This window comes from Marmota marmota, unplaced genomic scaffold (genome assembly GCF_001458135.2).
Source record: "Marmota marmota marmota unplaced genomic scaffold, marMar, whole genome shotgun sequence".
Classification (NCBI taxonomy): domain Eukaryota; kingdom Metazoa; phylum Chordata; class Mammalia; order Rodentia; family Sciuridae; genus Marmota; species Marmota marmota.
The window spans coordinates 7,227,826-7,254,822 of NW_026000241.1; the positions used below are offsets into that span (position 1 = coordinate 7,227,826).

Here is a 26,997-nt window from a genome sequence, read left to right on the forward strand (position 1 = left end):
TTCCACAGCTCAATAAAACCTTTTACTTTGGAGATCCCTCCGTCTCCAGAGTTTAGGTTTAACAAGGGCAGCTTGGGAGGCTGAGGCAGGAGGATCATGAGTTCAAGGCCAGCCTCAGCAATTTATCGAGGCCCTAAGCAACTCAGTGAGACTCTGTCTCTAAAGAAAATACAAAAAAGAGCTGGGGAGGTGGCTCAGTGGTCAAACACCCCTGGGTTCAACCCCTGGTACAAAAACACAAAACACTACCTGGTTGGTTGGTTGGTTTCACCCAGTTTAATTAGAGCTCTTTCCTTGTAAGAACGGTTGACCTTGTTACTAGTTGTTCTTGTTACTAGCAGTGTAGATTCCAGTTTATTTACTCACTTCCTAAAGCTGGGTGTTTGGCAACGCTAACTTTTTGTCATCAAAGTACCACTGTTGGCTCCTGCTAGGGGAGTGCTTAGCAAGAGCCAGGCCCTGGGCTGTCCACCCAGCCCTGCAAAGGGAGGAGGAAACAGGAGGGAGGGAGGAAAGACAACGCACTCTTAGTCCTGATTCCTATAGGTGACTAGGTGAAATTCTCCCTGGGACAAGTCCCTCACAGACCTGCCTTCCATGGGGTCAGCTCTCTAGAGTGGTGGGATTCACGCAGGCGCCCACGGGAAGTGATCAGGGCTTGTGTGACCCCCTGGCTTACACATCGTGTCATCTGCAGGTTGGGGGATGTGTTAGTTTTAGTTTGCCTCTTTGGTGATCTGCAGCCAGGAGGCACATCTGCCCCTTGCGGTTGCTCCCTCCCTGTCCCGGTCATTCTGTGCACGCAGCCCAGACACCAGCCCTGGGAGGGGAGGAAGATGCACTCAAGTTCCACAGGGATCCTGCCCCTCCTCCTCTTCCCCTTCCCCACACCCAGCTTTCCCTTATCCAAAATGCTCAAGAGCAGAAGTGTTTCAGATCTCAGAATCTTTGGGATTTGGGGACATTTGCATAGATCTGCACTGGGTGAGCCTCCCTATTCACAAAATCTAAAGTGCTCCAAAATTCGAAACTTTTCCAGCGTTACGTCATCAGATTTTGGAGGACAGCAGTGTTCCCTGCTCCTCTCAGGTCCTGTTCTGGGAACAACAGCATGTCAGCACCTCTCAAGGATCCCTAGGGATGATGTCACTTTCCTCAGGGCATGATGTCCCCTTTTGGTGGCAAATCAGCAGGACAAGCTGGGGAGTGGCTTCTCCCTTCAGGTGGCAGTCCTGATGCAGGTAATGGAGCCCGGAGGCTGTGAACAGGCAGGCGGCCCCAGCGCAGGAATGCTCCGCAGGGCCTGAGGTGGGTGTGCTTGGCACGTTGGCAGAGCCATGAGGGACCCACTAAGAGCCGATCACTAAGCCCTGGGGGCCACCAGCCGATCACTAGGTCACTCTGGAGAAGGAAATGGTGGACTTTTTTTTATTCCTAATTCACTTTTTACATATACAGAGAGGCTTCAGAATCCACGTGTTATAATACACAAGTGTGCACACCCCAGGTCCCTCCCTCAAAGTCACAGTATGGCCCCATGTCCTTTCCCCTGGGTCACCATGGCCTTACAATGTCCCTGCTTGCCTATGGGTGACCTTTATATGAAAGTAGTCACCGGTGTAGCTGTGGAAGGCAGTGGCAGCACCAGGGACCTCCTCCCTCCAGTCCCTTCCCCCTCCTCGCTCTCCTGAGCATTCCTCCTCTTCTGAGACTTCTCTCCATGTCCTTGGGTCCCTCTCCTCTTTCCCTTCCCTGCCACCTTCCTCACAGCTGTGACTCCCTCCAGCTCTCTCCTTGTGGAGCTGGGATGGAACCCAAGGCCTGGCACTAGCTGTACCAGCCCCAGGGCCCTTCCCTGCCCTTCTTCGGCTGGCCTGGGAGGCCTCTGGAAACTGCCTCCTGCGTGACTCCACCCAGATGGGCACCATGTGGCCTCACAGGAAGCCATCACCCTGCACACCCAGCTCCCCAACCATGTGTCCTGTTTGTACAAAGTGGCCCACTCCTTTATTTATTCATAAGAGCAACCCACCACCCGAACCCTGCACATGTGTGCGCACGCGCACACACACACCCCACTTGGGGACAATGGGTTCCAACTCTCCTGCCCCAGGACCCTGGGGAGCCAGTTTTCGAGGGTTCTCAGCGGGCTACAGCCCAGGCACTGCAGAGATTGTGGGGAGTCCCAGTTGCACCTGGCAGCTGGGGACACTGAGGCACACACGGAGGGTCAGGCCATGTCCGGTTGGCCCCGGACCCAACTTCAGAGGTCCAGGGAAGTCCGCGGGCGGCTAGGAGCCCGCCAGCTGCTGGTGAAAGTAGAGGCCGAAGAGACTGGCGAGCAGCTGGCAGGCGGCGGTCCACCAGATCAGGTAGGTCAGAAGGCCGCGGAGGAAGAGCGGGGTGAGCAGGCCGCCCACGGCCCCCGCGATCCGGGCCGCCGTCTGCTGGGCCTCGTCCTCCCCAGGGCTCACAGGGACAGTGCTGGCTGGGGTCTGGGCAAGCGACAGTGTGGGGACTGGGCCCAGGCCCCAGGAATAGCCACCTGTGAGAGAAGGGTGCAGAGGGTGGAGGAAGTTATGGGTGGAGAAAGAGGCGGGGTCTGTCTGGGCCCCCGCCCCCACCAATCAGCAGTCCCGCCCCTGCCCAGGCCCCGCCCCTGCCCCACCCAGGGCCTCTCACCCAGGGTCTTGAGCAGCAGGGTGCAGTTGAGGGTGAGGATGAGCGGAGTCAGGTACTGCAAGCTCACCACGGTCACATAGCAGTAGACCCTGACCACCTGGAGGACAGGTAAAACTGGTGACTGCAATAGGAGGGGCCTTTCCTGTTCAGGGTGACGCCACCCCCAAGGGACCCAGAACCTCAGGTTCCCTCCCTGCCGGGGCTTCCCTACCCGCCGCTGGATCTCACGGGCCTCAATACGGCCAGCCTCTCTCCGCAGCTGCTCCACGCGGGCCTTGGCCAGGCACAGGTAGGCCTGCAGGTGGGGCCGGGTGACAGCCAGTCTCAGCAGGCACAGCACCACCAGCACCCAGAGACGCATGGAGTCAAAGGCCGAGTCTGACAGCCTGCGGAGGGCGTGGTGAAGGTGGAGGGGGGCCTAATGAGGCAACTCCCCATACCCCAGATCTTCCCCCTGCCCCTCCCTGGGCCTCAGAGCGGCTCCTCCAGCTGCCCTCTCTCTCAGTCCCCACCCCAACGCACAGGGAGAAGGGCTTTTCCCCAATGGGCGCCTGGTGCAGGAAGTCCCGAGCAATAGGCTTTGTCCAGAGCCACAGGATGAAGAGGGGAGACAGGAAGCTGGTGTGCAGAAGGAACCTGGGGGGCAGGTACAGAGGGTGGAGGGGAGTGAGGCCTGGGCATTCCTCCATCCCCCACAACCTCTTCCCCAGGTCCCCTGGTCCCTCCCACCCACCAGGTGCCTCACATAACTGCAACACGGGCCGATCCTCAGACATGGTCAGGGCATCGCGGTGGGTCTGGGCCAGCCGCAGGCCGGGGAAGGTGAGGAAGGCACCCAGCACGGAGCCCACCACAGCCAGCCCCACGCGGATGGTCAGCTTGGCTACAGGGAACCTGGGGAGAACAGCAGATCAGAGGGGCTCCACTTTAAGTCAAAACCCAGCCTTTGGGTTCCCAGCTTGCCCCTGGCCCCCACCCCCCCGGGTCTCCAGGACTCACGCCCAGTCCCAGCCCTGCTTCTCCAGAAGTGGCTCCAGGTTCTGGGTCATGCTGGCCAGGCCTGAGGAAGAAAAGAAGAGGATGGAACAGAGGGCATTCCAGAGTCTATGAGCCCACTCTGCTTTCCCCCCTGATTATCTTTTGCTCCCCAAGTAGGAGTGCACCGTGGAGGCCAGGCCTTGGGGAAGGCATGAGAATAACTTTCTTTTCCTATAGTGCTGGGAATCAAACCCTGGACCAACGCTAGGCAAGCACTGTGTCACTGAGCTATATCTCTAGCCCTGCAAAGACAGCTTTATGTCCCAGTTCTACAGGGCTTCTTTCAAGAAATAAAAGAATACACCAGATAGATACCCATGATTGAGTTGGGGTCAGGAGGTGGGGCTGTTAAGACCAGGCTTCCTGGATCATAGCAGGAATCTGAAGGAGGATGAAAAGCTCCCACAGAAGAAAACCAAAACCTCCTAGACCAAAAATTTTTCAGTTCAGGCCCCAAGATTTTCTACAGATTGGGCAAATATATAAATGTTCTGCTTCACCACAGGCCCAAAAGCAATAGGCCAACCAACCATGAACTAAAAACTCCAAAACCATGAGCCAAAATAAATCTTTCCTCCTTTTAAGTTGATTCTCTCGGGTAATCTGTCATAGAGATACAAAGCTAACTAACACAGTACTCAACTGAGAAATCAGGAGAAAAAAAGAAAAAAGAAGACGTACACCATGACTGCTCTAAACTACAGAGATCCTAGCTATACAAAATGACAAGAATCAGAAAGAACAAAAGAAAACAAACAGGATCCACAATTCAGTACAATACAATTCTTCCCCCTACCCCCACCCCAGAATTAGAGATTGAAACCAGGGGTGCTTTACCACTGAGCCACATTCCCAGGCCTTTCAATGTTTATTTTGAGACAGGGTCTCGCTATGTTGCCTAGGCTGGCCTGGAACTTGAGATTCTCCTGCCTCAGCCTCCTGAGTGGCTGAGATTAGAGGTATACACCACCATGTCTGGTTTCTCTGTATTTGTGAAGTTTTTCAAAATAAAATGTATGAGGAAAAAATATTTTAAAAGAGAAAGAAGCACTATAGAGGATATAGACACAACATAAATTGGAAATTTAATCAACTCCAAGATATTATTCTTTTCCACGTTTTAACTTCTATGAAATTGATATACAATTTCATGACAACTGATGGCATGCAACAGTTTATTTTTTATTTATTTATTTATTTTTTTTTTAATTTTTTTTTTTTTTTTTTTTTTTTTTTTTTCGGCGGACATCAACATCTTTTGTTTTGCATGAGTGCTGAGGNAAGCACTATAGAGGATATAGACACAACATAAATTGGAAATTTAATCAACTCCAAGATATTATTCTTTTCCACGTTTTAACTTCTATGAAATTGATATACAATTTCATGACAACTGATGGCATGCAACAGTTTATTTTTATTTATTTATTTATTTTTTTTTAATTTTTTTTTTTTTTTTTAGTTCTCGACGGACACAACATCTTTGTTTTGCATGTGGTGCTGAGGATTGAACCCGGGCCACACGCATGCCAGGCAAGCGCGCTACCGCTTGAGCCACATCCCCATCCCAGCATGCAACAGTTTAATTAACTCCTTCTGATCTTTTATAAGTATCTCATTCTTATTATTTGGATCTGGAAGTTTCCTCAAAGGCCTATATGTTAAAGGTGTGGGCCTAGCCTGTGGTGCTATTGGGAGATGGTGGAACCTTTAGATGATGGGCCTACTGGGCGGGGGCTGGGGCTCAGTGGTAGAACACTTGCCTAGCACATGTGAAGCACTGGGTTCGAACCCCAGCACCACATAAAAAAAACTAAATAAACAAAATAAAAGTATTGTGTCCATCTACAACTAAAAATATTTTTTTAAAAAAGAAGGTGGGCCTACTGTAAGGAAGTTAGCTCTTTGGAGGCATGACCTCAAAGGGGATATTGGGACCTGACCCGTTCCTCTGACTTTGCTTTTGGGCCACCACAAGGTGAGCAGCTTTCTCCCACCACGTGCTTCTGCCATGATGTCTCGCTCATCACAGGCCCAAAGCAACAACAGCCAAATGACTATTGGACTGAAACCATGAATCAGAATAAAATAAGCTTCTCTCCTTAAGTTGATTATCTCAGGTATTTTGTCCCAGCAACAGCTATCTACACTACTCTTGAAACAGTGGTGTGTCATATTTGATACGATGAAGTATGTGCAACACATGTTACCAAGGATCAGCATCCGGAATAAATAAGGAAACCCTACAAATCAACAAGAGAGTAAAAAGAACACACACAGCCTAATAAAATTGCGTTTTTCAAGGATTCTTGGATAAGACATAAGAGGCATGGAAACAAAAGAAAATATAGACAGATTTCACTTCACGAAAATGGAAAAGTTTTGTGCACCCAAAGACACCATCACAGAGTAAAAACACTCCTTCAAGTCAAATAAAGGACCAACACCTAGTAAATAAAACTGGGCAAGGGCTGGGGGTGTGGCTCAGTGGTAAACTGCTTGCCTAGCAAGCATCAGGCCCTGGGTTCCATCCCCAGCATTGCCAAAACAAAAACAACAACAACAACAACATAATAATAATAATAACCTAAGCAAAAAGAAACTGAACAAACCTTTTCAGGATATCTGGATATCAGATATTTCAGATCTTTTCAAAAACAGGCATGGGTGGCTTATCAGCAGAGAGTACATTCTGAGAAATGCATTATTAGATGGTTTTATCCTGGGGTTTGCATGAGGAGTGTGCTTACTAAACTGAGAAGGCTTCCATGTTACTACCAGGTGATATAATCTTATGGGACTAATGTTATATATGTGGTCTGTTGGTCAAAAGGTTGTAGGCAGCTCGTTACTGTATCTCTTTAACATATAACAAGCTGTTCAACCTCATGTGTATTTTCATTCATCAGATCTCCCAAGATGAATAAGCTTATGGAATCGGGAATCAGCTTGGCGAGGATGTGGGGTACCAGGCATGTTCCTACATCTTCTCCAGAAGGGCAATGTGCATTTGCAACATTATCAAAACCCCAAATGCACTTCTCTGTGTGTGTGTGGTGCCGATAAGGAACCCAGGGCCTCACACATGGTAGGCAAATGCTTTAAAGTCCTGATTAAACAATCACAGAACATCAACAAAATGAAATTCTTTGTAGCTGATAGTCGTGGCTCAGTGGTATCGCGCTAGAATAGTATGCATGAGGCACTGAGTCCGATTCTCAGCACCACATACAAATAAATAAAATAAAGGTCCATTAACAACTAAAAAAAAAATATATATATATATATATATATATATATATATATTAAAAAATGACATTGCAGGCCAGGCAGTGACAAAAACCTCTAATCCCAGTTACACCAGCGGCTGAGGCAGGAGGATCAAAAGTTTCAGGTCAAAGCGACACTTGTCCCAAAATAAATAAAAAGAGTAGGGATGTAGCTCAGTGGTGGAATGCTTGCCTAACCTGTGCAAGGTCCTAGGTTCCATCTCCAGTATTGAAAAAAAAAAAAAAAAAAAAAACCCAACAAACAAACAAACGAAAAAACCCTACACTGCATGTAGCATCAAAGAACAATCTACAGCCAAGCCCAGTGGCACATGCCTGTAATCCCAGCAGCTTGAGAGGCTGAGGCAGGAGGATTTTAAGTTCAAAGCCAGTCTCAGCAACTTAGTGAGACGCTGTCTCAAAAAGATAAAATATAAACAAAGGGCTGGGAGCTGGGCCTGTAATCCCAGTGGCTTGTGTGGCTGAGCCAGGAGGATCAAGAGTTCAAAGCCAGCCTCAGCAAATGTGAGGTGCTAAGCAAGACCCTTTCTCTAAATAAAAGACAAAGTAGGGCTGGGGATATGGCTAAGTGGTTGAGTGCCCCTGAGTTCAATCCCTGGCACCCCCACACACGCAAAAAAAAAGTAAGTACTCATGTGAAGGGCTAGAGTCAGGTGCTTCCATCAGAGACAGTGAGAGGGGACAGCCTCTGGTCCCCAAAGTTTACTGGGGTACTCAGGAGCAAGCCTGTGAGGCTCATGAACCTCTGCAGTCGCTGGTGGAGACTTCTCCAGCCCTAGAAGTCCTTGAACTGCTGGACGGGCAAGCCAGCTACATACACGGCTGGGCAGCTTCCGTTGAGTGACAGAGGCAGTCGCTCCCACTGACTATACCTACCTGGCTCCAGGCCCAGCTCAAGGGTCTCCTCCCGGACCACCTGCACCAACATAGACAGGATCAGGAAGAGGAAGGCGAAGGTGAAGCAGACAGAGCGCTCGCCACCACCCTCGGCACTGAAGTACAACCGGGTGACGGTCAGGAACACCTTGCTGGGGGGTGGAGCTAAGGCGGCTTTGAACAGGGCTGGCACCCCTGCCCCACCACTGCAGCCAGGGTTCCCCAACTCCAGAGCACAAATAACTCTCCACAAATCCTCCTTAAGAGTGGCAGGGAGCTTGCCACCTGGGTCACAGACCAGCGCGTGAGCCAGGAGCATTTACTATGGAGTTACCTGTAGCTAATTAGAAATGATCAGCACATGGTTGGGGGTGCGGCTCAGTAGTAGAGCATTTGCCGAGCATGCAGGAAGCCCTGGTTCCATCCCCAGCACCACACACACAAAGGCTGTGCGGTTCCCCCTCCAGGTGACCCTGCCTCCTTTACCCATCCTTACTAGCGGGGGCATCCATATCCCTTGGAAAAGCTCAGAGTTATGAGGGATGCCTGTCCTCATAGCAACCCAGGGGGATATTCGGAACCAGTTTGGGTTCCAAGACTAGTTTCTGTCTCCACAGCCCCCTCCACTGAGTGATATTCCCTCTGTACTTTCTCAGATTTGGGTCTCCATGTTTGCTCTCTATGAAGCTTCATACAAACTTTGCAGAATGGAGCTGGCCTGGTGACTTGCTTTAACACAGAGTATGGTAGAAAGTTCTGGAATGAGAATGTACCAACTTCAAGCAAAGTGTCCCCCCTGGTTTCCTGATATCTGTGGTACCACTTTGGGTACAGGTAAAGCCTATGGAGCGAGATGGGAATTACCACAGCACAAGGTGGCTGCTCTATGTCACCGAATTTGGGGGATGTTTATGGCACAGCAGGTAATCATGGACATACTAATTTTCGGGAACAGAGAAGCTCAGGTCCTGCTCCCACATGCCCCCTTCCTGCCCCACCCTGGGAACTGGGAGGAAGGATACATGGAGAAGGCCACAGTGAGCAGGCACCAGAACACAGCGATGTTGGTCTCCTTGGCTGGGCCCAGCAGGTAATAGTAGGCCTCCGTGAAGAGGTACACGCCGCCCGAGTACACCGCAAAGTCCACGAACCACTGGTACTCCAGGAAGAAGCGCAGGACTGTGGGGAGACTAGGCTCAGCCCAGCCAGGTAGTCCCCCTCCCAACACCCCTTTGGGGGGGTGACCCATGAGGCCAGAGGTTTGGGGACCAGGACTGGGCTCTTACCTAAGGCATCCACAGCGGTGAGCGGGCAGGTCTCCAGCTGGAATGGGGCATCTCGGGGCACCAATAATGGCTTATCCTCACTAAGGCCATTGGTCCACCTGGGGACAGGGAGACAAAGAAGGGAGCAAAGGGCAGGAGAGAGTGGCATCCCACACGGCCCCTGAAAGGCTCTACCATGCCACCCTCAGAACTCAGAAGAAGCCTCCAACTTGGGTCCTCTCTGCACATCAGGGTGGGGGACCCTCCTACCCACAGGGTTGGCCAAGAGCAAAAATGTTAATAAATATTCAACGTTGACCATGACCCTGTCCCCAGGCTGTGGTCCATTGATTTACCTGTGTCCATAGTGGTACCTGGAAGTGTGGGAGGAGGTCCTGTGTCCCCACAGCCAGAAGCTATGGGCAGGAGCCACTGCCCAGGGCTGGGGCACCATGGGGATGGGTTCACTCACCGCTCCTTTCTGCCTCTGGGCTTCTGCTTCCCAGCCAGGGCCCGAAGCTCTTCTTCTGACGGGTGCTTGTATCGGAACAGACTGAGGGCAGAGAGGCAGTCAGGAAAGCTCCAGCAAGGGGAGACTGGGGCAGAGAGTCCCAAAACCAGAGAGCAGAGTTGTAGGGCTGGGTGGGCGTGGTCTAGGGAAAGGCTCTTCCCAGAAGAGGGTGAGGGACAGACTGAGGTGCCATAACAGATCCAGGCCCAGTGAACCTGGTGGTCCTGGACACCCTGAATCCACAGGTTAACTCCAGGGAGATAATTTAGCTTCCACCAGATTCTCAGAAAGGATTAGAGACTCTAATCTCAGGGAAAAAGAAGGCTGTATTATAGGAAGGTAGAAGGAGAGGAGACGTGGGGTGTGGCAATGGCTTCTCAGTGTACCCATCTGTCAAAATGGATACAGCAGCACTGTTCCTTGTACTTCAGATGTACTTCAATAAAGCTGTTACCTTTCACCTCAAAAAACACAGTGGAATATAAAGTCTGGGCTTGGGGACCCCGAGGGGGCATGACCCTATGGGCTCCTTCTACATCTGGGTGCCGGGTGGGGCTCACCTGCCATTGCAGAGCAGCCAGCGTGCGAAGGAGCAGTGTGGTGCCAGTCTGTGCATGAGAGTGGCTGTGAGCAGGGTCACCACCAGCTGCACTCCGAGGACTGCCTGGGGGGAGGGGACATGATGGATCGTGCTTGCCAGAAGGTCACAAGCTCCCTCCCAGGGAATGCAGGCTATTTATAGGAAAGCCAGGCAAGAGGCCTGGCTCAGGTGGCATCTTGGGGAAAGGACTGGGATGCGCCCAGATTCAACCTTGGGAAGCTTCTGCTAAGTGCAGACAGCCCCACCCCCACAGTGCCCTGGCTGCACTGGTGGGAAGGTGGATTGGCTCAGGGTTTGCCTTCGGCCCCTGCTATGAATTTCAGGTATTAATCTCTCTGAGTCCATTTGCTCCTGTGGAAATGGAGTACTTCCAATTTTGCTTCATATATTATTCCTCACGACCTTAAGGGGTTCCTCTTCCACCACCTTCTGGGCTCCCAGCTAGGCACCAACGGTGTCTCTATGTCTCTTCACCTTAAACCACCCCTGACGGACCGAGCGCCCTTGCTTCCTCTCCCTCCCTTTGTAATCAACCTCCTTGGAAAGCCTTCTACACTTCTGGTTACTGCTTAAGTTATGTGTTTAAGTGGCAGAAATATGCATGTCCATATATATTTTTATAACATACTGCCAGGTGCGCCCACAATCCCAGCAACTCCAGAGGCTGAGGTGGGAGGACAGCAAATTCCAGGCCAGCCTCAGCAACTTGGTGAGACCCTGTCTCCAAATAAAATAAAAAATAAAAAGGGCTGGGGATGTAGCTCAATGGTAGAGTACCTCTGGGTTCATTGGGGTGGGGGGTGGAGTGGAACCTAAGGCCTCAGACACTGGGCCTCATACATGCTGCTAGGCAGGCTGTACCATTGAGTTACCACCACCTTTGAATTTTTAAAATATTTTATTTTAAAAATTTTTTTATTATTTTTTGAAATTAGGAATTTTCTTACTATGTTCTAAATGACAGCCTTTTAAGCATAATCCAAAACATGTTTTCCTGTACCTATCACTCTGAAGCTGAGTTTTCCTCCTTGAATACAGTAAATACTAATTTGCTATCAGTAATTATGTAATTATATAAAATTATGTGCTCTGGAGAGCTGACTACTAGCATTCTGGTATAACCAACATCTAAAATAAAATAAAGATGCCTTAATATTAAAACTAATTGATGGGCTGGGGATGTGGCTCAAGTGGTGGCGCCCTCGCCTGGCATGCGTGCAGCCCAGGTTCGATCCTCAGCATCACATACAAACAAAGATGTTGTGCCTGCCGAAAACTAAAAAATAAATATTAAAATTATTTAAAAAAACTAATTGATTATTAAAAATAATCATTTGATCAGATAAAAATAAGCTAAATTTAGTTTTCGTTCTCTACCCACCATGATCTCAGAAAAGGAAGCTGAATTTAATAGGGAAAGCTCTAGTGTGCGGAATACCAGGTCTAGCAATCATTCAGAAAGACTGCTGAGAAATCCATCATAATAACCAACTTAGCCTAGCATGTGTGATGTCCTTGAGTTTAATCTCCTGCACTGCAAAAAAATTAATTAGTTAAAATAAATAAATAACCAACTTGGGTCTAGGGGTGTAGTTCAGTGTTAGAGCCTGAGCTGAGTAAAACCCTGATTTCAATCCTTGCACCAAGTTTTAAAAATAAATAAAATTTAAAATAAAACAATTGAATAGTCATATTCTCCATCACAGGTAAACTGAGACACAAACCCTTGTTTAAAAAATATTTTTTAGTGTCAATGGATCTTTATTTTATTTATTTATATGCAGTGCTGAGAATTGAACCCAGTGCTTCACACATGCTAGGCAAGTGCTCTACCACTGAAACACAACCCCAGCCCGAAACCTTTTTTACATTTTCCTAGTCTACAAATCTTCATTGCTCACGCTCCCACCTATTCCAGTGACCATAAGTGCAGGTCCACCGGATGCTCTCAACCCGGTGGGCCAGACCTCTCCAGCCCCCCAGCCCTTCCTAGAACCCCTTCCCCGCTCCTTCCAGCTCCATCCCCCCCCCCGTACCTCTCACCGAATGCTGTCTAAACATTAGGGCTTTGGGGAGACCCCAGCTATCTTTTCTTCTCTGCCTCACTCCCCTGTGACCCCAAACTAGGGTTTTAACTATAGACCTTGCCCAGCAAGACCCCCATTCAGGGGCACCTCCAGACCAAACCTTTCTGCTGAGCTCAAAGATCAGTGTCTCCTCCAGATCCTCTCCTGGAGAGCCTTACCATCACTCCTGCGGACCCTGCTTTCAGCAGTGCCAGTCTTACAATCAACTCCCCAACTCCGCTATGCAGCCTGCAAGGCAGGGTAGACCCATCTGGAGACCATCCCTCCTCACCCACAGCGCCTCCCTGCACCTAACCACCTGATCTCACAGGCCCTCCCTGACCCCAGGGTTCTTCATAGCTGACCCACTACCCTCCTACAGGGGACCCTGGTTCACGTTGCATCCTAGTGCACCTGGGGCAGAAAGAAGGGGAGAAGAGGGCAAGGAGGCGCGCATCTCTTCACTAAGTTCGGAGATCTGGCCAGGGATGTTTCTCACAGCCCCACCCTGCAGCAGTCCCTGTCTCTGGGGGTCAATGGGGTCAACACGGTTAATGCTCTGCCGAAGTCTCCAAGGACCTTCTGGAGCCTTCCTAGTCCATGTCCCTCCCCTACTCAAAGCCCTTCCCTCGAACATGAGACTAACAAACTAAAAGCGACCTCCCTCCATTCCAGTCCCTTAACTTCACCTCCTCCAGCGTCCAGCACCCCGGCCAGGAACCACGCCCCACTTCCCACACCCGCCTCCATCAATGCTCCTTCAGGCTCACCAGAGTGCCCCTCTTCAGGGATACCCCATACAGGGCCAGGGCGCCCTCCAGGCCCCTCCAGTCCCATTTCCCTTCTGTGCTAGGGACGCAGGGGTCTCGCCCTCCTCCTGGCACCAACCTGGACTGCAGATGCTGGGCCAAGTTTAAAGCATACACTCAATGGGATGGACCCAGAGCCGCCCGAAGCTAAGGATTCCAACTGTGTTGTCTTGGATTTTGAGACCCTGGCCAGCCTTGAGGCCACTCAGACCCACCTCTCGGGGGCTCCCCAAGCCCTTGACATAGCCACTGGGGTCCCCGAGGGAGCCCGTCTGCGCAGATCATACTCCCTCGCAGACTCCGGTCCCCAGAGTGGATTCCAGTGGGAACCCAGACCACCTTCGCGGGACTCTGAACATGCTCGGGTCCCCAGGCCCCTCTTGGGGACCACTCCCCCTGGGCAGGACCCAAGCCCCTAAAGCGTCCCCCAGAGGCTTGCCAGGACATTCAGAGGGCTCAGGGATTCGGGGGCGCTCAGTACCGCCCCAGCTGACTCCCAGGGCCGGCAGTGAGACCCGCGCCCTCAGAGAAGATAGCGGCCCTTGGAGTCTCAATCTCCACAAAGGATCCTGTCCCCTCGGTGTGTTCCTGGATCTCTTTAGCGGGACTTGGTACCTCTGGGCCCACCACGCCAAGGGACACTCACCATGTTGCCTTGGGGAGCACAGCTGGGGAACCCACAAGCTTGAGGTTCTGGGCACGCCGCAGAAACTCGACCAATCAGAGCCCGACTGTGGTCTAACGAGCAGCTCATGCAACCAATCAGCAGTCCCAGAACCGGCAAATTCTGAAGGAACGAGAGGTCGCTCGCGTTGCAGGCTGGAAGTCGTAGTTCAATACACTGATTGAGGTGAGATCAGTGTCCTAGTCCGGACTGTTGGAGACCACACCAGTATGAACGACCTCAGTCTCTTCACCTGCACCTGTGTCGCAGGTCTGCAGTAAAAACATTCACTTATCCCTGCACTGTTGGGACAGTGAGGGACAATTCTAAAGGTGAACTCCCTTGATTAAGAATATTCAGTAGTTCCCACTAACCAGACTTTTAAGTATTTAGATTAAACTCAGATTCCTGAATCTAATGTAAAACTGCCAAAGTTAAATTTGCCGCCCAAACTATTGTATGCCCTATAGTACAACTGGCCACTGACCATGCTATCTTATGCCAGACTTTTGTAAATATCCCCTGTATTGTAGTGCCTCCAAGAGTCCTTTCACCTAGCAAATGCCTTATTCATTTCTTTCATTCAGGTCTCTAGTTGTGCTCCACAAAACATACATCTCAAAAGGGCTGACAAGTAACAGGGAAATTTTTGGCTCATATAATAGGAAATGCAAGAGCTAAGTAAGATTCATAATGGCTGGATTAAGGACCAAATGTCAGCCTCAGGAATCTAATGGTCTCTTTCATGGCTCAGAAGGAAGGGCTTCTAGTTCTTCTATTCTGGAGACCAGAATGTCCAAGATTCAAGGGCTGCATCTGGTGAGGGCCTCTTGCTGAAGCATCCATGATGGAAGGTAGAAGGGCAAGAGAGGGCAAAGGTGAGAACAAGACCAAGAAATTGAACTCAAAGCCTCAAGCCCTTTTATCTATTTCCATATTTTTTTTTTCATTTTGAGACAGGTTCTAGATTGGCCACAAACTTGCAATCCTCCTACCTCAGCCTCCCAAGTAGTTAGGGTTACAGGTGTGTCCATTGTTCCCAGTTCTCAAGCCCTTTTATAATCAGCATTAATACATTCATGAGAGTGAAGTGGTTGTCACCTAAACATCTCCCGTGAGGCCCCACCTTGCAATACTGCATTGGGGATTAAGTTTCCAACACATGCCAAGTGCAGTGGTGCATGCCTATAATCCCAGCAACTCAAGCTGAAGCAGGAGGATCACAAGTTCAAGGCCAGCCTCAACAATTTAGCAAGGCCCTAAGCAACCTAGAAAGACCTTGTCTCAAAAATAAAATATAAAGTGGCTGGGGAAGTAGCTCAGTGATAAAGTGTCCCTGGTACAAAACAAAACAACCCAACATGTGCTTTTTTTTTTTTTTTCTTACAGGGGACACATTCAAATTACAGATCTGGGTATGCAAGTAGGATGCAAGGAAGCTGGGATTTGGGGATAATATCAGAGAAGAGGAAGAGGGTGCCAGGCAAGGGGGACAAAGAAAGGAGAAGTGGGCATTTGCGGTAGGTTTGGAGGTGAGAGCATTGATTCATACACTGCCTCCAGCATCATGGGTGGTAGGACAAGTCCCTCCATTTCATTGATGCAGATACTGAGGTTCTGAAAAGTTCAAATCTATACCTCACAGCCTGACCTCTCCCCTGAGCATTGGCTCATGAGACCAGGTGTCCCTTGGCATTCCTGTGTGGTGTCCCCAGGAACCTCACAGGCCCCCCAGACCCCACAAACTTCAACATCTTCCCTTGGGCTCACCCCTTCACTGCTTCCCCATTGCAAAAGTGGCAGCTCCATCTCCACCTGTCCAGCCACAAATTCCGGAGATGGAGTCTGCTCTTCCCTCACCCCACACCTGAATGGGGCTGATGGCTCCACCTTCCAAGTGTAACCTCAGTCTCACTTGGCCTCGGCCCCTTCACAGCCTCCATCTCATTCATCTTTCACTTACTCCAGTCACTTCTTCCCTGGTCTCTAGCCTCCATTCCCCACCTACGTCCCACACAGCTGTTTTCTCCAGAGCTGCTTGAGAGCACCTGTTAATACCTAAGCCAGACCACATCCCTCCTCTGCCTAACCCTCCAGGGTTGCCATCTTAGAGCAAAAGCCAACATCTTCTCTTATATGCTGGATATTCTATATATTCCAGCCTTCGTTTTTTTCTTGTCTAGTCTACACTGGAATTTCCACATACTCTGATCTTCGTTGTCTATTCAGCATCTCTTTTCTACATTTCCAGCATTTCTCATTCTCTGTTCTACATCAGATGTGCTGTGCTTTCAGTTCGACATTGGAAGATACATGAAATCTAGTCTTCCCTGTTTGTTCAACATCTCTGTCCTGTGTTGGAAGTTTCATGTATACCATCAACCCTTCCCCCCCACATTTGTGGTTTTGCTTCTTTGGTTTCAGTTACCCAAGGTCAACTGGGGTCTGAAAATATTAAATGAAAAATTCCAGAAATAAATAATTCATAAGCTTTAAATTGCACTTGGTTCTGGGTGAAATAATGAAAGCTAGAGCTGTCCCACTCCATCCCAACCTGGACCATTTTCTCCTTGATCATTCTGTCTGCTGTTCTTTTGTTTACATTTGTTTGTTTGGGTCCTGGGGATTGAACTCAGGGCCTCATGAAGGCTAAGCCCATACTTTACCACTGAGAGATACCCTAAGCCCTCTTTGATGAACTAATTTTCTCTACCCTGTAAATGCTAAATAGATGAAAACTTTAGTTGGACTCCAAGCATAATACTACAATAATCCTCACCCCCCCATCTGCAGTTTTTCTTTTTGAAGTTTTGGTTATCTGCAGTGCACTGAAGTCTGAAAATATAAATAGAAAATTACAAAATTAAAAGATTCTGAAGTTTTAAATTGTTTCATTATGCTTCTCCCCACCCCAATGTGAGTCTTCTCTTTGTCCAGTGTATCCATGCTGTATATGCTACCCACCCATTAGTCACTTAGTGGCCATCTGTTATCTGATCAACTGTTGGGTTCCACAGTGCTTGTGTTCAAGTAATCTTTTTATAGTAACCTAGCCCCATGTTACAATTTCCATGTTATTCATCTTACATCATCTCATGACATCGGCATTATATCATCTCACATCATCACAAGAAGGATTCATGTAGCATAATGTATTTTGAGTGAGAAAAGACCATGTTTACATAACTTATAATAGCACACTGCTAAAATTGTTCTATTTTATTATTATTGTTCTGCACCTCTTACTGTGCCTAATTTATAAATTAAACTTGATCATAGGTATATATGTACTATCTAGGGTTTGGTATTATCCAAGTTTTCAGGCACTGAGGGTCTTGGAATGCACCCCTCTTGAATAAGTGGAAATGCCTGTACTCTGTCCACTAATTTTTTTCAGCATCTCTATTCTACAATGGATGTGCCTGTTGGTTATTCTACACTGGACATTCCTTGACTTCTATCCTTTGTTGGGCAAATTCACATTCTCTATTCTATACTGGGTAACCCATCCCATAGTCCCCGTTAAGGTCAGTTTTCCATTACTGTAACAACAGACCAGAGACCATCAATTTATGAGGGTTTTCTTTGTCTCGTGGTTTTAGAGATGTCAGTCTATGTCTGCTTGGCCCTGTTGCTTTGGCCAGATGGTGGCCCAGTACATCATGGCACAAGCATGTGGTGAAGGAGGACTACTCACAGAAAGATAAGAGGCCTGGTGAAATTGGAGTTTGAGATGAAACTAGATTCTCCACTTCTGTTGGCAGGTAGGGTCTGAGTAAATTACAGGCCTCTGCAGCCAAGAAAGTCTGTTTTAGTGTTATCAACTAATCAAAGCAGGGAATGTCTGTCATTGCCATTTCCAAGGGTCACAGATGGCAAAGCCGGAGAGTGGCAGGTTGTAGCTCTTACTGGCAGGCTATGCCCTCCAGTATTGTCACAGACCCCAACAGCTCACTGCCTATTTCTTTCTGGTTTCTTGTCCCACAAATTCAAAGAGGAAATCCGCAGACAAGGATGAGTGAGTGGAAAAGTAGGATTTGTTCAAATGTGAAGAAGAAAAAGAGGGCTGGGGTTGTGGCTCAGTGGTAGCGCGCTCATCTGGCATGTGTGAGGCACTGGGCTGGATTCTCAGCACCACATAAAAATGAATAAATAAAATAAAGTTATTGTGTCCATCTTCAACTAAAAAAAAAATTTGTAGAAATAAAAAGAACTCTAGTGGGTGAGCAGGAAACCAATAGAGGTGGCTGCTTGAATGGGCCAGTCGAGGGGTTTATAAAGCTCTTGGGTCAACACTGTTGGTCCAAATGCACATCAGGTTTTGGAAAAGTATGAACCCTATTAGTCCAAATTTATGCTAATCAAGCTGGGCACAGTGACACATGCCTATAATCCCAGAGGCTTGGGAGACTAAGACAGGAGGATCATGAGTTCAAAGCCAGCCTCAGCAACTTAGTGAGGCCCTAAGCAACTCAGGGAGACCCTGTCTCTAAATAAAATACAAAATAGGGCTGGGGTGTGGCTCAGTGGTCAAGTGCCCCTGATTTCAATCCCCAGTGCCATTCCTCAAAAAAAAATAAAGAAAGAAACAGATTCAAATTTATGCTAATCAGGTTTTGGAAATTGTCCTTGATAAGTTAGCCTTGTGATCTCCATTCGGGTCTGTCTCCACTTCCATTTTCTCACTGCTCAACAGGCCAAGCCAGGCCACCACCAGGTAACTAGTGACTGTGCCCTGCTCTCAGCTCCCCAGGCCCTTCCTGGCATGGCTGGCTCTGTATTGCCAAGGCCTGTTTTTGCCAACCATGTTCCAGCTGCTCTACCGTCAGTCTCCACCTCTTGGTGAGGATTAAGGGCTTGGCATCATGGCTGACTATATTCCCTTCAGGGGCATGGCTCCTAGTGAATTAATTTTCTCCCCCCCAGCACCTCCCCTCCTAAATGTCCCACTGCTACTCAATAGTGCCACAGGCTGAGGACCAAGCCTTCAACACGTGGGCCTCTGGGGGCACTCTGGTTCCTCCTTGGACACTGTATTCCTACGCTACACATCTTGCGTCCTCTACCCCTCATTAAGGTCGGCCTTCTGGCCCAGACTGACAATCCCATCATCTCTATTTGTGGGGATCTTGCCAGTGCATCTATCAGATTTCTCAGTGTGACAACTTCCACTACTGCATTTGTGCCTGGGCCACTTTCCCACAAGACTTGGCACCTCTCTCACGATAATGTTGGACCTGGGTAATGTCACGGGGGTTCTTGAGAACGGCTCCTTGGTGGGATGCTGCCCACAATCCCCCTCTGTCCTCTCCTTCACAAGGGGACATCCGCAGAGCCAGCAGGCGCAGAGCAGGAGTCTAGGCTTGGAAGTATTTCTGGAACCTGGTTCTCTGCCCACTGTCCTCTCCTGGCCTAGGGCTCCTCGGGTTGCACACACGTAATTACACACACATACAACATGTGTCACTGTCCTCCCTGTGTCCCCAGGCATGGAATCTGAAAATGTAGCATGGCCCCCAAAAGGACTTATTTATTCATGCCAAGCAGGTAATGTACCTCTGTTGTAACAGGGTTTGAGGGAGACACCTCTCACATGATGCAGGAAATAAATTTTAACTTATTACTTTGGACAGGAGGGTGCTGAATTCAAAGCACACCCTCTGGCGCCACCTCCTGGCAGATGGGAAAAGTGCATCCTCCCCTGAATGGGGACACAGAACCACCACCACCCAACCTGTGGACCCCATCTTTAGAAATCAGCACATTTTGATGAGCCTCTGTGGGATGCCTGTAATCCCAGTGAGAAAGGAAGATTGCAGGTGCAGGCCAGCCTGGGTAAATTGCCAAGACCCTGTCCCAAAATAAAATAAAAAACAGGGCTGAGGATGTAGTTCAGAGGTAGAGCACAGCTGGGTTAAATCCCTAGTCCCACAGGGAGGGAGGGCAAAGGAACCCACTTTGAGGTAGGGTCTTGCTGTGTTGCCCAGGCTGGTCTCCAGCTCCTGGGCTCAAGCAAACCTCTAGCCTCAAACTCCCAAGCAGCTGGGCCTATGGGTGCAACTACCATGCCCGGCTAAGCCCATAACTTTTTTGGGGGGTGAGGGGTCCCAGGGATTGAACTCAGGGGCACTCAACCACTGAGTCACATCCCCAGACCTATTTTGTATTTTATTTAGAGACAGGGTCTCACTGAGTTGCTTAAAGCCTTACTAAGTTGTTGAGGCTGGCTTTGAACTTGTGATCCTTCTGCCTCAGCCTCCTGAGCCGCTGGAATTACAGGTGTGCGCCACCATGTCCAGCTAAACCCACACCTTAACCTCACATTGGGCACTTAGCCAGTAGACACTAACTCCAGAGACTGGCCCAGTTTCTTGCTCAGCTTATTGTCTACAATGGGAGTAAGATCCAGAGACTAGGAAGAAGCCTCTTCCACTGTACCTCAGTTTCCCCCAGTGCACCTGCTGCATTGGCCTCTCTTCTCATCATTTTCTGGTCCTGTGTCAGGTTCTCTGAGAGGCTCTGTCTATGACATGGTAAGGGCCATTGGTGGGCAGTTCTCCCCATGTGGATGACCAGGGCCCTTGTTGGGGAAGGGGGATCTCCCAGAATGGTAGGTAACCCAGGAGGACTGTTTGCACCCATGCAGTGACAAGATGAACTTGGTGATAGGGCTGCTGGGGAACAGAGTGCTGTGTGCTCTGCCAGACCTCTGGAATCCACTGGTCAGTGGAACAGGGACAGTCAGCCCTCCTCTGGGGGTGGGGAGACAGAAGAGACCAGGTGGGGAGGCTTTAGGACCTGAATCTGAAGTGGGGGACACTACAAGGCCTGAGGCAGCCTCATACTCTCCATCTGCAAGCCCCTCCACCCAGGCCACACTTCCTGTTGCCCATGGAACTCTCTTCCCTTCACCCCTACCCCCAAGTCCTGGGGCATCCCTCTCCAAACACACCCAGAGAGTGCAGATGGACACCGTCTCCACCTTCTGCTGCTCCTACCCGTGGCCGTCCGCACTCATCTTCTCCCGGATCCCTGGGGGAGAGGGGCTTTCACTCAGTTTGACTATGCCATGTCCCTTCCCTGGAAATGAGCCTCAAAGCCCCCTGATGGAGCAGCAGACAGCTGGGACTGGGATGATCCCACAGGACCAGACCTCTCGGGGGTCTAGCAGGTGGACAGCCCTCTACACACATCCCCTTAACGTACCTGCCCTCACCTCACAGAAAAGGCCTTGCCAGGTTATTTTGCCTGTTTCCTCACCCCCAATGAGCCAGGCTCAAAATCTTGGCTGGGGACCCAGGAAGTCCAGTGCTGACTTCTAGGGCGCTTTGACTAAGTTTGAGGCCTATTATGCAAATTCTTTCCCTCTGTCTCTCCCATGCAGGTCTCTGTGTGCAGGTGGTGGAATCAAGGCCATGGGATTCACGGGTGCTGCTGAAAGGGTCAAGCTGTCGGGCTCATCCTGGGTGAGCTGCCTAATCAGCTTTGGATCTTGGCAGAGTGATAGGAAGGGGTTGGATCTTATCAGCAACCAAGCCAACATTGTTTTCCATCTTGCTATCCAAATCTGTGATGGCCACTCCACAACGCTTTTTTCCCTTGGGATGGAAGGCTTCCTGGAGGAGGGGACATGGAGCTGGGCCTTGAAGAGTGAGATGAGTTGTAATTAGAGTTGGAGTTGGGGTTGGTGAGAGAGAAGTGGTCCAAGAGGAAGGACCAACATGGTCCTCATGTTGGAACTGAAAGTATCATTTAAACAAAGTTTTGTTTTGTTGTTGTCATTTGTTTGCTTTGGTATGGCAGATTGAACCGGGGGCACTTAACCACTGAGCCACATCCCAGCCCTTTTTTGTATTTTATTTAGAGCCTTGCTAAATTGCTGAGGCTGGCTTTGAACTTGCAATCCTCCTACTCCAGCCTCCCAAGCTGCTGACATTACAACCGTGTGCCACTGCACTGTCTCATTTAAGTTTAAGGAGGCAGCAGGACACTCTCAGTGCACCAGTAGGCAGATACTCATGATTCTCAATGTCTTCTTGCTGTCGATTATTGCGACCCTGTCTGGAGCTTCTCTCTGAGCCCATAACCCAACATCCCAGAAGCAGCCCTTGACCTATGACTGTGGAGAAGCTGAGGGTAAAGAGCTCAGCCTGGGAATCTGGGCACCTGATGGTGGCGACCCCTGCAGGGCTCCCTTGTGTTCTTGTCCCCAGCTCTGCCCCCACTTTTCCTTGAGGGTACACCATTCTCCGTCTCCTGCAGGAGACACCCCAACCCACGATAAGGCAAGAATGGGACCCCTGGGGAGGGGGTAGGAAAGGCCCCGGTGGCTGGGGAGGGGTGGGATTCTGAGTGGAAACAGAACAGTCTCCTCTACGGACACCACGTGAGTTTTATTGGTGGATCACAAACAGGAAGGGGCCAGGAGGAGATCCTCGGCATGAATCTGAATCCAGGCGTCCCTCTCCACGCCCCGACGACGGAGGCCGCCAGTGATTGTTGGATTTTATCTGTGGAGGCCGGAAGGGAGACTTGGTCTCCACGTGCCCTCGTCCTGCTGGGCGAGGGAACTGGGCATTGCCACCCTCCGGTCCATTACCGGGGCCAGCTGTCCGCGGAAGACAGCCGTCGCAGGGAAGGCCCGGGCCGCAGGGGCTCTGCCAGGGGCCGAGCGAGGAGCAGAGGGTAGGGGAAGGTCTTGGGAAAGTCGCCCGGGCCCCCGGGGGCCGGCGAGAGGCGCTCGGACTTGATGCTGACTGCGGGGACTGGAGGAGAGGCGCCGCGGGTGGGAGGACCCTCCTCGCCCAGGCTGCGGCCCCCGCTGCAGGAAGGGAGAGAGAAAAGGGAAGCCTGGAATTCATCGAGGAAGGAAGGGGAGCCAGGGAGGTGGCATGGCTTGGGCCAAGGATGGGCAGGAGGACCCTGGGAAAGAAGCGGGTGGCCATCCCTCTTGGGACCTCCGAAACAGCCGCCCACCGGCCGTGAACTGGACGCAGTGCAAGGGATAGCCACCAGGGGTCAGCAGTGTCTAGAGGCTTTGGAGGACCTGGAAGGGCCCCACCAGGAAACCGGAATCTGGAGGAGAGATCGGGGTACTTACTTGGACTGGGCGGGGGCGGCTGGGGGCCCATCCCCTCTTGAGGACTGCCAAGGAGTCAGGGTCGGGGGCTGCAGCAAGCCAGGGGGCGGCGGGGGGTCTCCCAAGCTATATTCTGGTGGGCAGGAGGGGTAGCCTGAGAGAGGAGACCTCTCTGAGCTCCTTGCCCAAGCCAGGCTGACCCCACAGGCCAGTTTTCTGTTTGGGTGGGTTGCCCCTGGGGGAACCCACAGCCGGTAGGTGTGTGGACATTTCCCAGACAAGGAGTGGGGGGATGTACCTGGGGGGCCTGCAGGGAGAAAAGGGAAGCTGCTCAGAGGGGGTCCTGGGGCCGAGGTGGTGCTGGGGCTCTGTAGACTACCATAGAGGCTTCTCTGTGGGGAGAGAAGGTGAAGGGGACACTGAGGCCCACACACAGGCCACCCTGCCCGCCCTCATCCACCCCCTGTCTTCCTTCCCTCACTCACCGAGGTGCTAAGACCCCCTCGGGACCCAGCCAGGCCACCAGGCAGGTCTGGCCTCCGCCCATCTGCTGCCAGGTACAGTGGAGGTGGTGTCTTGCTAGTGAGGTGGCTTGGTGAGAAGAGAGGGTGTGCCAGACCTGGGAAGGAGGACCCCCCAGAGAGAGGGTGGGTGGGCCATGCCATCAGCTAAGTCTGAGGCTTAGAGGTGACACACTCAGCCAGAGCCAAGATCCAGCCCCCCAACCTCCTGGAACTCCCCCCTCCGGGCCTAAGTCCCATGCTCACCTGGGGGCCCAGCTTTGGGGGCTGCTGGTCGGAAGGGAGACGGGCGGCTCTGGGCAGGTAGGGCTTCCCCAAGCCCAGTGGGATCACAGCCTGGTGGGGGCAGGGCCCCATACACCATGTCCGGGCCGGGCATAGTCGGTGCTGCTGGCTGTGGGCAGAGATATGGGATGGGTGGAAGGAGGGCGTGGATGTGGGTGCCAAGGCCACTCCACCTTCAGGAAGCCTCCCCTTCTGGCTCCCTCCTCAATCCCCCCACCTGCCCTCCCCTGGCCTAAACCCACAGGGGAGGAGCCTGCATCTGGCTTAGTTTCTCTTCAACCACTAGGTGCAGAGCTGAGGCCCCTCACTCAGCCTTGAGTTGGCACAGAGAGGGTATGTAATGAATCAAAGAAATGAAGAAGAAAGGAACTGTTGGCCTTTTGAACTCTTGCTCATCCTTCAAAGCCCCAGCTACAGTGCTCCTTCTTTGAGGAAGTCTCCCCTTCCCAGGCAGAGACCTGGCTCCAAACTTTAGGTTCCCTGGCCCGAGGTCCCTTTCTCTATCTCAGCCTCAACGGCTTGAGCCTGGGTGGGGAAGGGCCCATGTCCAGTGGGGCAGGGGGCTACTTACATAGAGCCGGGGCCGGGGCAAGGCTGGGTCACCTCCATCACCTGCCAGCCGCCGCAGCTTTTCTCCTGGTCCCTCAGGCCCCTCTTCTGTCTCCAGCTCTGGCCCATCAAGGCCCACACCCCTCCGCTTCAATGTCTATGGGGACAGGAGACAATGGGATGGACCTTTACCTCCTACCCAAGGAAGAAAAAATAGTTCTATGGAGAGAGGACAGGCCTTCCCCACTCAGCTCTGAGGGTAGAAAGAACGCCCATATGGCCCACTCCAGCCCAACCCCATTGATTAAAACCCCAGGGAGTCACCATTTAGTAACTTCCTACCGCAGTCTGGCTGGGCAAAATAACCGGGAGGTGACAAGCAACTTGAAGGTTGAAGCGGGAACTTAGCGGGCACCCAAGGTAGTGGGAGCCACTTTATTGCGGAGCAGCAGAGGTATATATACCTAACTGATTACACACAGCTTGACTCAATTAGCATCATCTAGATACAGCAGTCAGCCAATAAGGAATCCTCACCATCTTAATGGCTCGGTGGCGTTGCCTTACAAACCACTCCTCCTGGCAAACTGCCAGGCGCCATCTTGACTTGATTTGCGGTCCCCAACAAGTTCCAACTGTGTTTGTTTCAGGAAGGACCCAGAGAGGTCAAGGACCCACCTAGATCACACAGCAGAGCCAAGATCACCCAGGCTTGCTGGTGCTTCCTGATTTAGTCCTGAACTCCCCATGGCTACTTCCATTCTGTTTCCACGTGCAGTGGGGTTTAGTACATGTGAGGAATTGAACTCTGAGGACACTATGGGCTTAACTGAGCTGGTCTCCCCCGGGGCCAAAGAACTACACACTCTTGGTCCTGCTTCTTTTTTGCCAGCTTTGCCCCTTCCTGGAACACTGGGGACTCCCAGGTGCAGGGCAGCCTGCTGCTCCCTCCAGCCCTGGGGCTTTAGCTCCCCTTGCCTACCCTGGCTGGTAGGTGTGGGGTCAGAGCCAACTCCTGGAAAAGCTGCTGTGGTCTCTTTCTCCTGAGCACACAGCAGCTCAGATCAAAACTGCAGATCAAACTATGCAAAGCAAGTTTGCTTCTCAGTGCCCTCTCTCTCTCTCTCTCTCTCTCTCTCTCTCTCTCTCTCTCTCATTGTGTGTGGTGCTGAGGTTTGAACCCAGGACCTCATGCATGCTAGACAAGCACTCTACCACTGAGCTACATTCCCAGCCCTTTTTATTTTATTCATTTATTTTTCGGTACCGGGGATGAACTCAGGGGCACTTGACCACTGAGCCGCATCCCCAGCCCCATTTTGCATTTTATTTAGAGACGGGGTTTCACTGAGTTGCTTAGGGCCTCGCCATCGCTGAGGCTGGCTTTGAACTCGCAATCCTCCTGTCTCAGCCTCCCGAGCCCCTGGGATTACAGGCGTGCACCAGGTTGCTGAGACTGGCCTTAATCTCATGATCCTCCCACCTCAGCCTCCAAGTAGCTGGAATCACAGGCGTGCGCCACCATGCCCAGAGTGCTCTTTCTTTCTGCTGTCCAGGCAGCTACCCCTAGGAGGCGTCCTTCATTACCCCGTAGCTGGTTTTATCAGCCACAAGGCCAGATTGCAATCTTGTCTTTTGTGCAAACCCAGAGTCCCTGGGCAGAGTGTGCTGGGTTTGTTGGGGCCAGGGTAGAGGGCCCCGAGGTACCTCGAGGATGTCGGTGTTGGTGCGGCTCTCGTGGGGCTCGCTGTACTCTGTGTACTTCAGCAGCACGCGGTCCATGTCGGTGCTGGCGTACTGGAAGAGGCGGTTGGCGCTGTTGAAGATGATGAGGGCGATCTCGCAGTCACAGAGCACGCTCAGCTCATAGGCCTTCTTCATCAGCCCAAACTTGCGCTTGGTGAAAGTCACCTGGACCCAGGACCCACCGGAGCAGGGGAGAGTGGGAAAGGATCAGGATGTGGAGCAGTGCGGAGGGAGGGCAGGGACCTGATGGGTCCTTGACGATGCTTGGAGAGTCCATGCTTTTCCGTGGGTTTTCCCCACCCGCCGCCCCTGGGATTGAAGCCAGGGCTGTTTATTACTGAGCCACATCTCCAGCCCTTTCTATTTCATTTTGAGACAGAGTCTTGCGAAGTTTTTTTCCAAGCTCACATTGAACTTGCCATCCTCCTGCCTCAGCCTCCCAAGTGGCTGGGCGTGCAGGTGTGCGCCCCAGGCCTGGCACCGGGTGCTCCTTCTGGTTGAGCTGCTCCCTCTGATTTCTCAGTCAGCAAACTCCTACTGGTGCTTCGAAATTCAACCCAAATAGCCCCTCCTCTTTGGTAAGCTTTCCTTGGCCTCCCAAACAGAGCCCACACTTTTTCTCCCAGCTGCCATCTGAGTTGGTGTGTCTGTGCCCAGCTCCATCCCCTGTATGACCGGGCTCCAGGGAGAACAAACAAAGACACGGTCATAAAAGTGAGCAAATACTCCATCTCAAACTCCTGAGGGTGACTCAAGGCTCCTGAGGCCTCCTCACCCCCTTGCAGTTCTCCCAAATCGCCAGGCCTTTTCCAGATTGTGTGCCCCTTTCCAGGAACGCCTTTCCCTCAGCCACGACTCCAAGCCAGTAAACTTACCTGCCGATTCCTCTGGTCCAAAATGCGCGAGATCTGAATTTTTTTCCTCCCCATGGCCCCAGGCTGAGCAGAGTGAACTTGATCTGGGGGAAAAGGGGGAGAGGACAGAGTGGGTGGATGGAAAATGGGGAGGGGAAGCC

The 26,997-nt window shown here is 51.2% G+C and overlaps 2 protein-coding genes across 7 annotated transcripts in view; both read right to left on the bottom strand.

The window, feature by feature from the left end:
* Positions 1-1,414: 1,414 nt before the first annotated feature.
* Tmem161a (transmembrane protein 161A) lies at positions 1,415-13,915 on the bottom strand. Of its 2 annotated transcripts, none has more exons than XM_015489297.2 (12): positions 13,785-13,915; positions 10,223-10,326; positions 9,624-9,704; positions 9,173-9,270; positions 8,909-9,065; positions 7,887-8,038; positions 3,682-3,742; positions 3,433-3,576; positions 3,205-3,318; positions 2,894-3,068; positions 2,683-2,779; positions 1,415-2,545 (listed from the first exon to the last, which is right to left on the bottom strand). In XM_015489297.2, exons 1-12 carry the CDS (start codon positions 13,890-13,892, stop codon positions 2,292-2,294), a joined length of 1,545 nt encoding a protein of 514 aa, XP_015344783.2. In that variant the 5' UTR covers positions 13,893-13,915; the 3' UTR covers positions 1,415-2,291. The 2 variants fall into 2 exon arrangements, with proteins under 2 accessions (XP_015344783.2, XP_048651389.1); XM_048795432.1 differs by lacking the exon at positions 13,785-13,915 and adding an exon at positions 10,892-10,933.
* An 8,261-nt stretch (positions 13,916-22,176) lies between these two features.
* Positions 22,177-26,997, bottom strand: part of Mef2b (myocyte enhancer factor 2B) — a 30,932-nt gene continuing 26,111 nt past the window's right edge. For 3 of the 5 annotated variants that reach the window (XM_048795425.1, XM_048795423.1, XM_048795426.1), the window contains 8 exons: positions 26,858-26,940; positions 25,944-26,147; positions 24,259-24,393; positions 23,649-23,796; positions 23,367-23,500; positions 23,180-23,273; positions 22,903-23,035; positions 22,177-22,623 (listed from right to left, as the gene is read on the bottom strand). In XM_048795425.1, the coding sequence (XP_048651382.1) occupies positions 22,398-22,623; positions 22,903-23,035; positions 23,180-23,273; positions 23,367-23,500; positions 23,649-23,796; positions 24,259-24,393; positions 25,944-26,147; positions 26,858-26,911 (1,128 nt within the window). In that variant the 5' untranslated portion in view covers positions 26,912-26,940 and the 3' untranslated portion in view covers positions 22,177-22,397. The remainder of the gene's footprint in view (positions 22,624-22,902; positions 23,036-23,179; positions 23,274-23,366; positions 23,501-23,648; positions 23,797-24,258; positions 24,394-25,943; positions 26,148-26,857; positions 26,941-26,997) is intronic. The other 2 variants (XM_048795424.1, XM_048795427.1) reach the window with 2 other exon arrangements.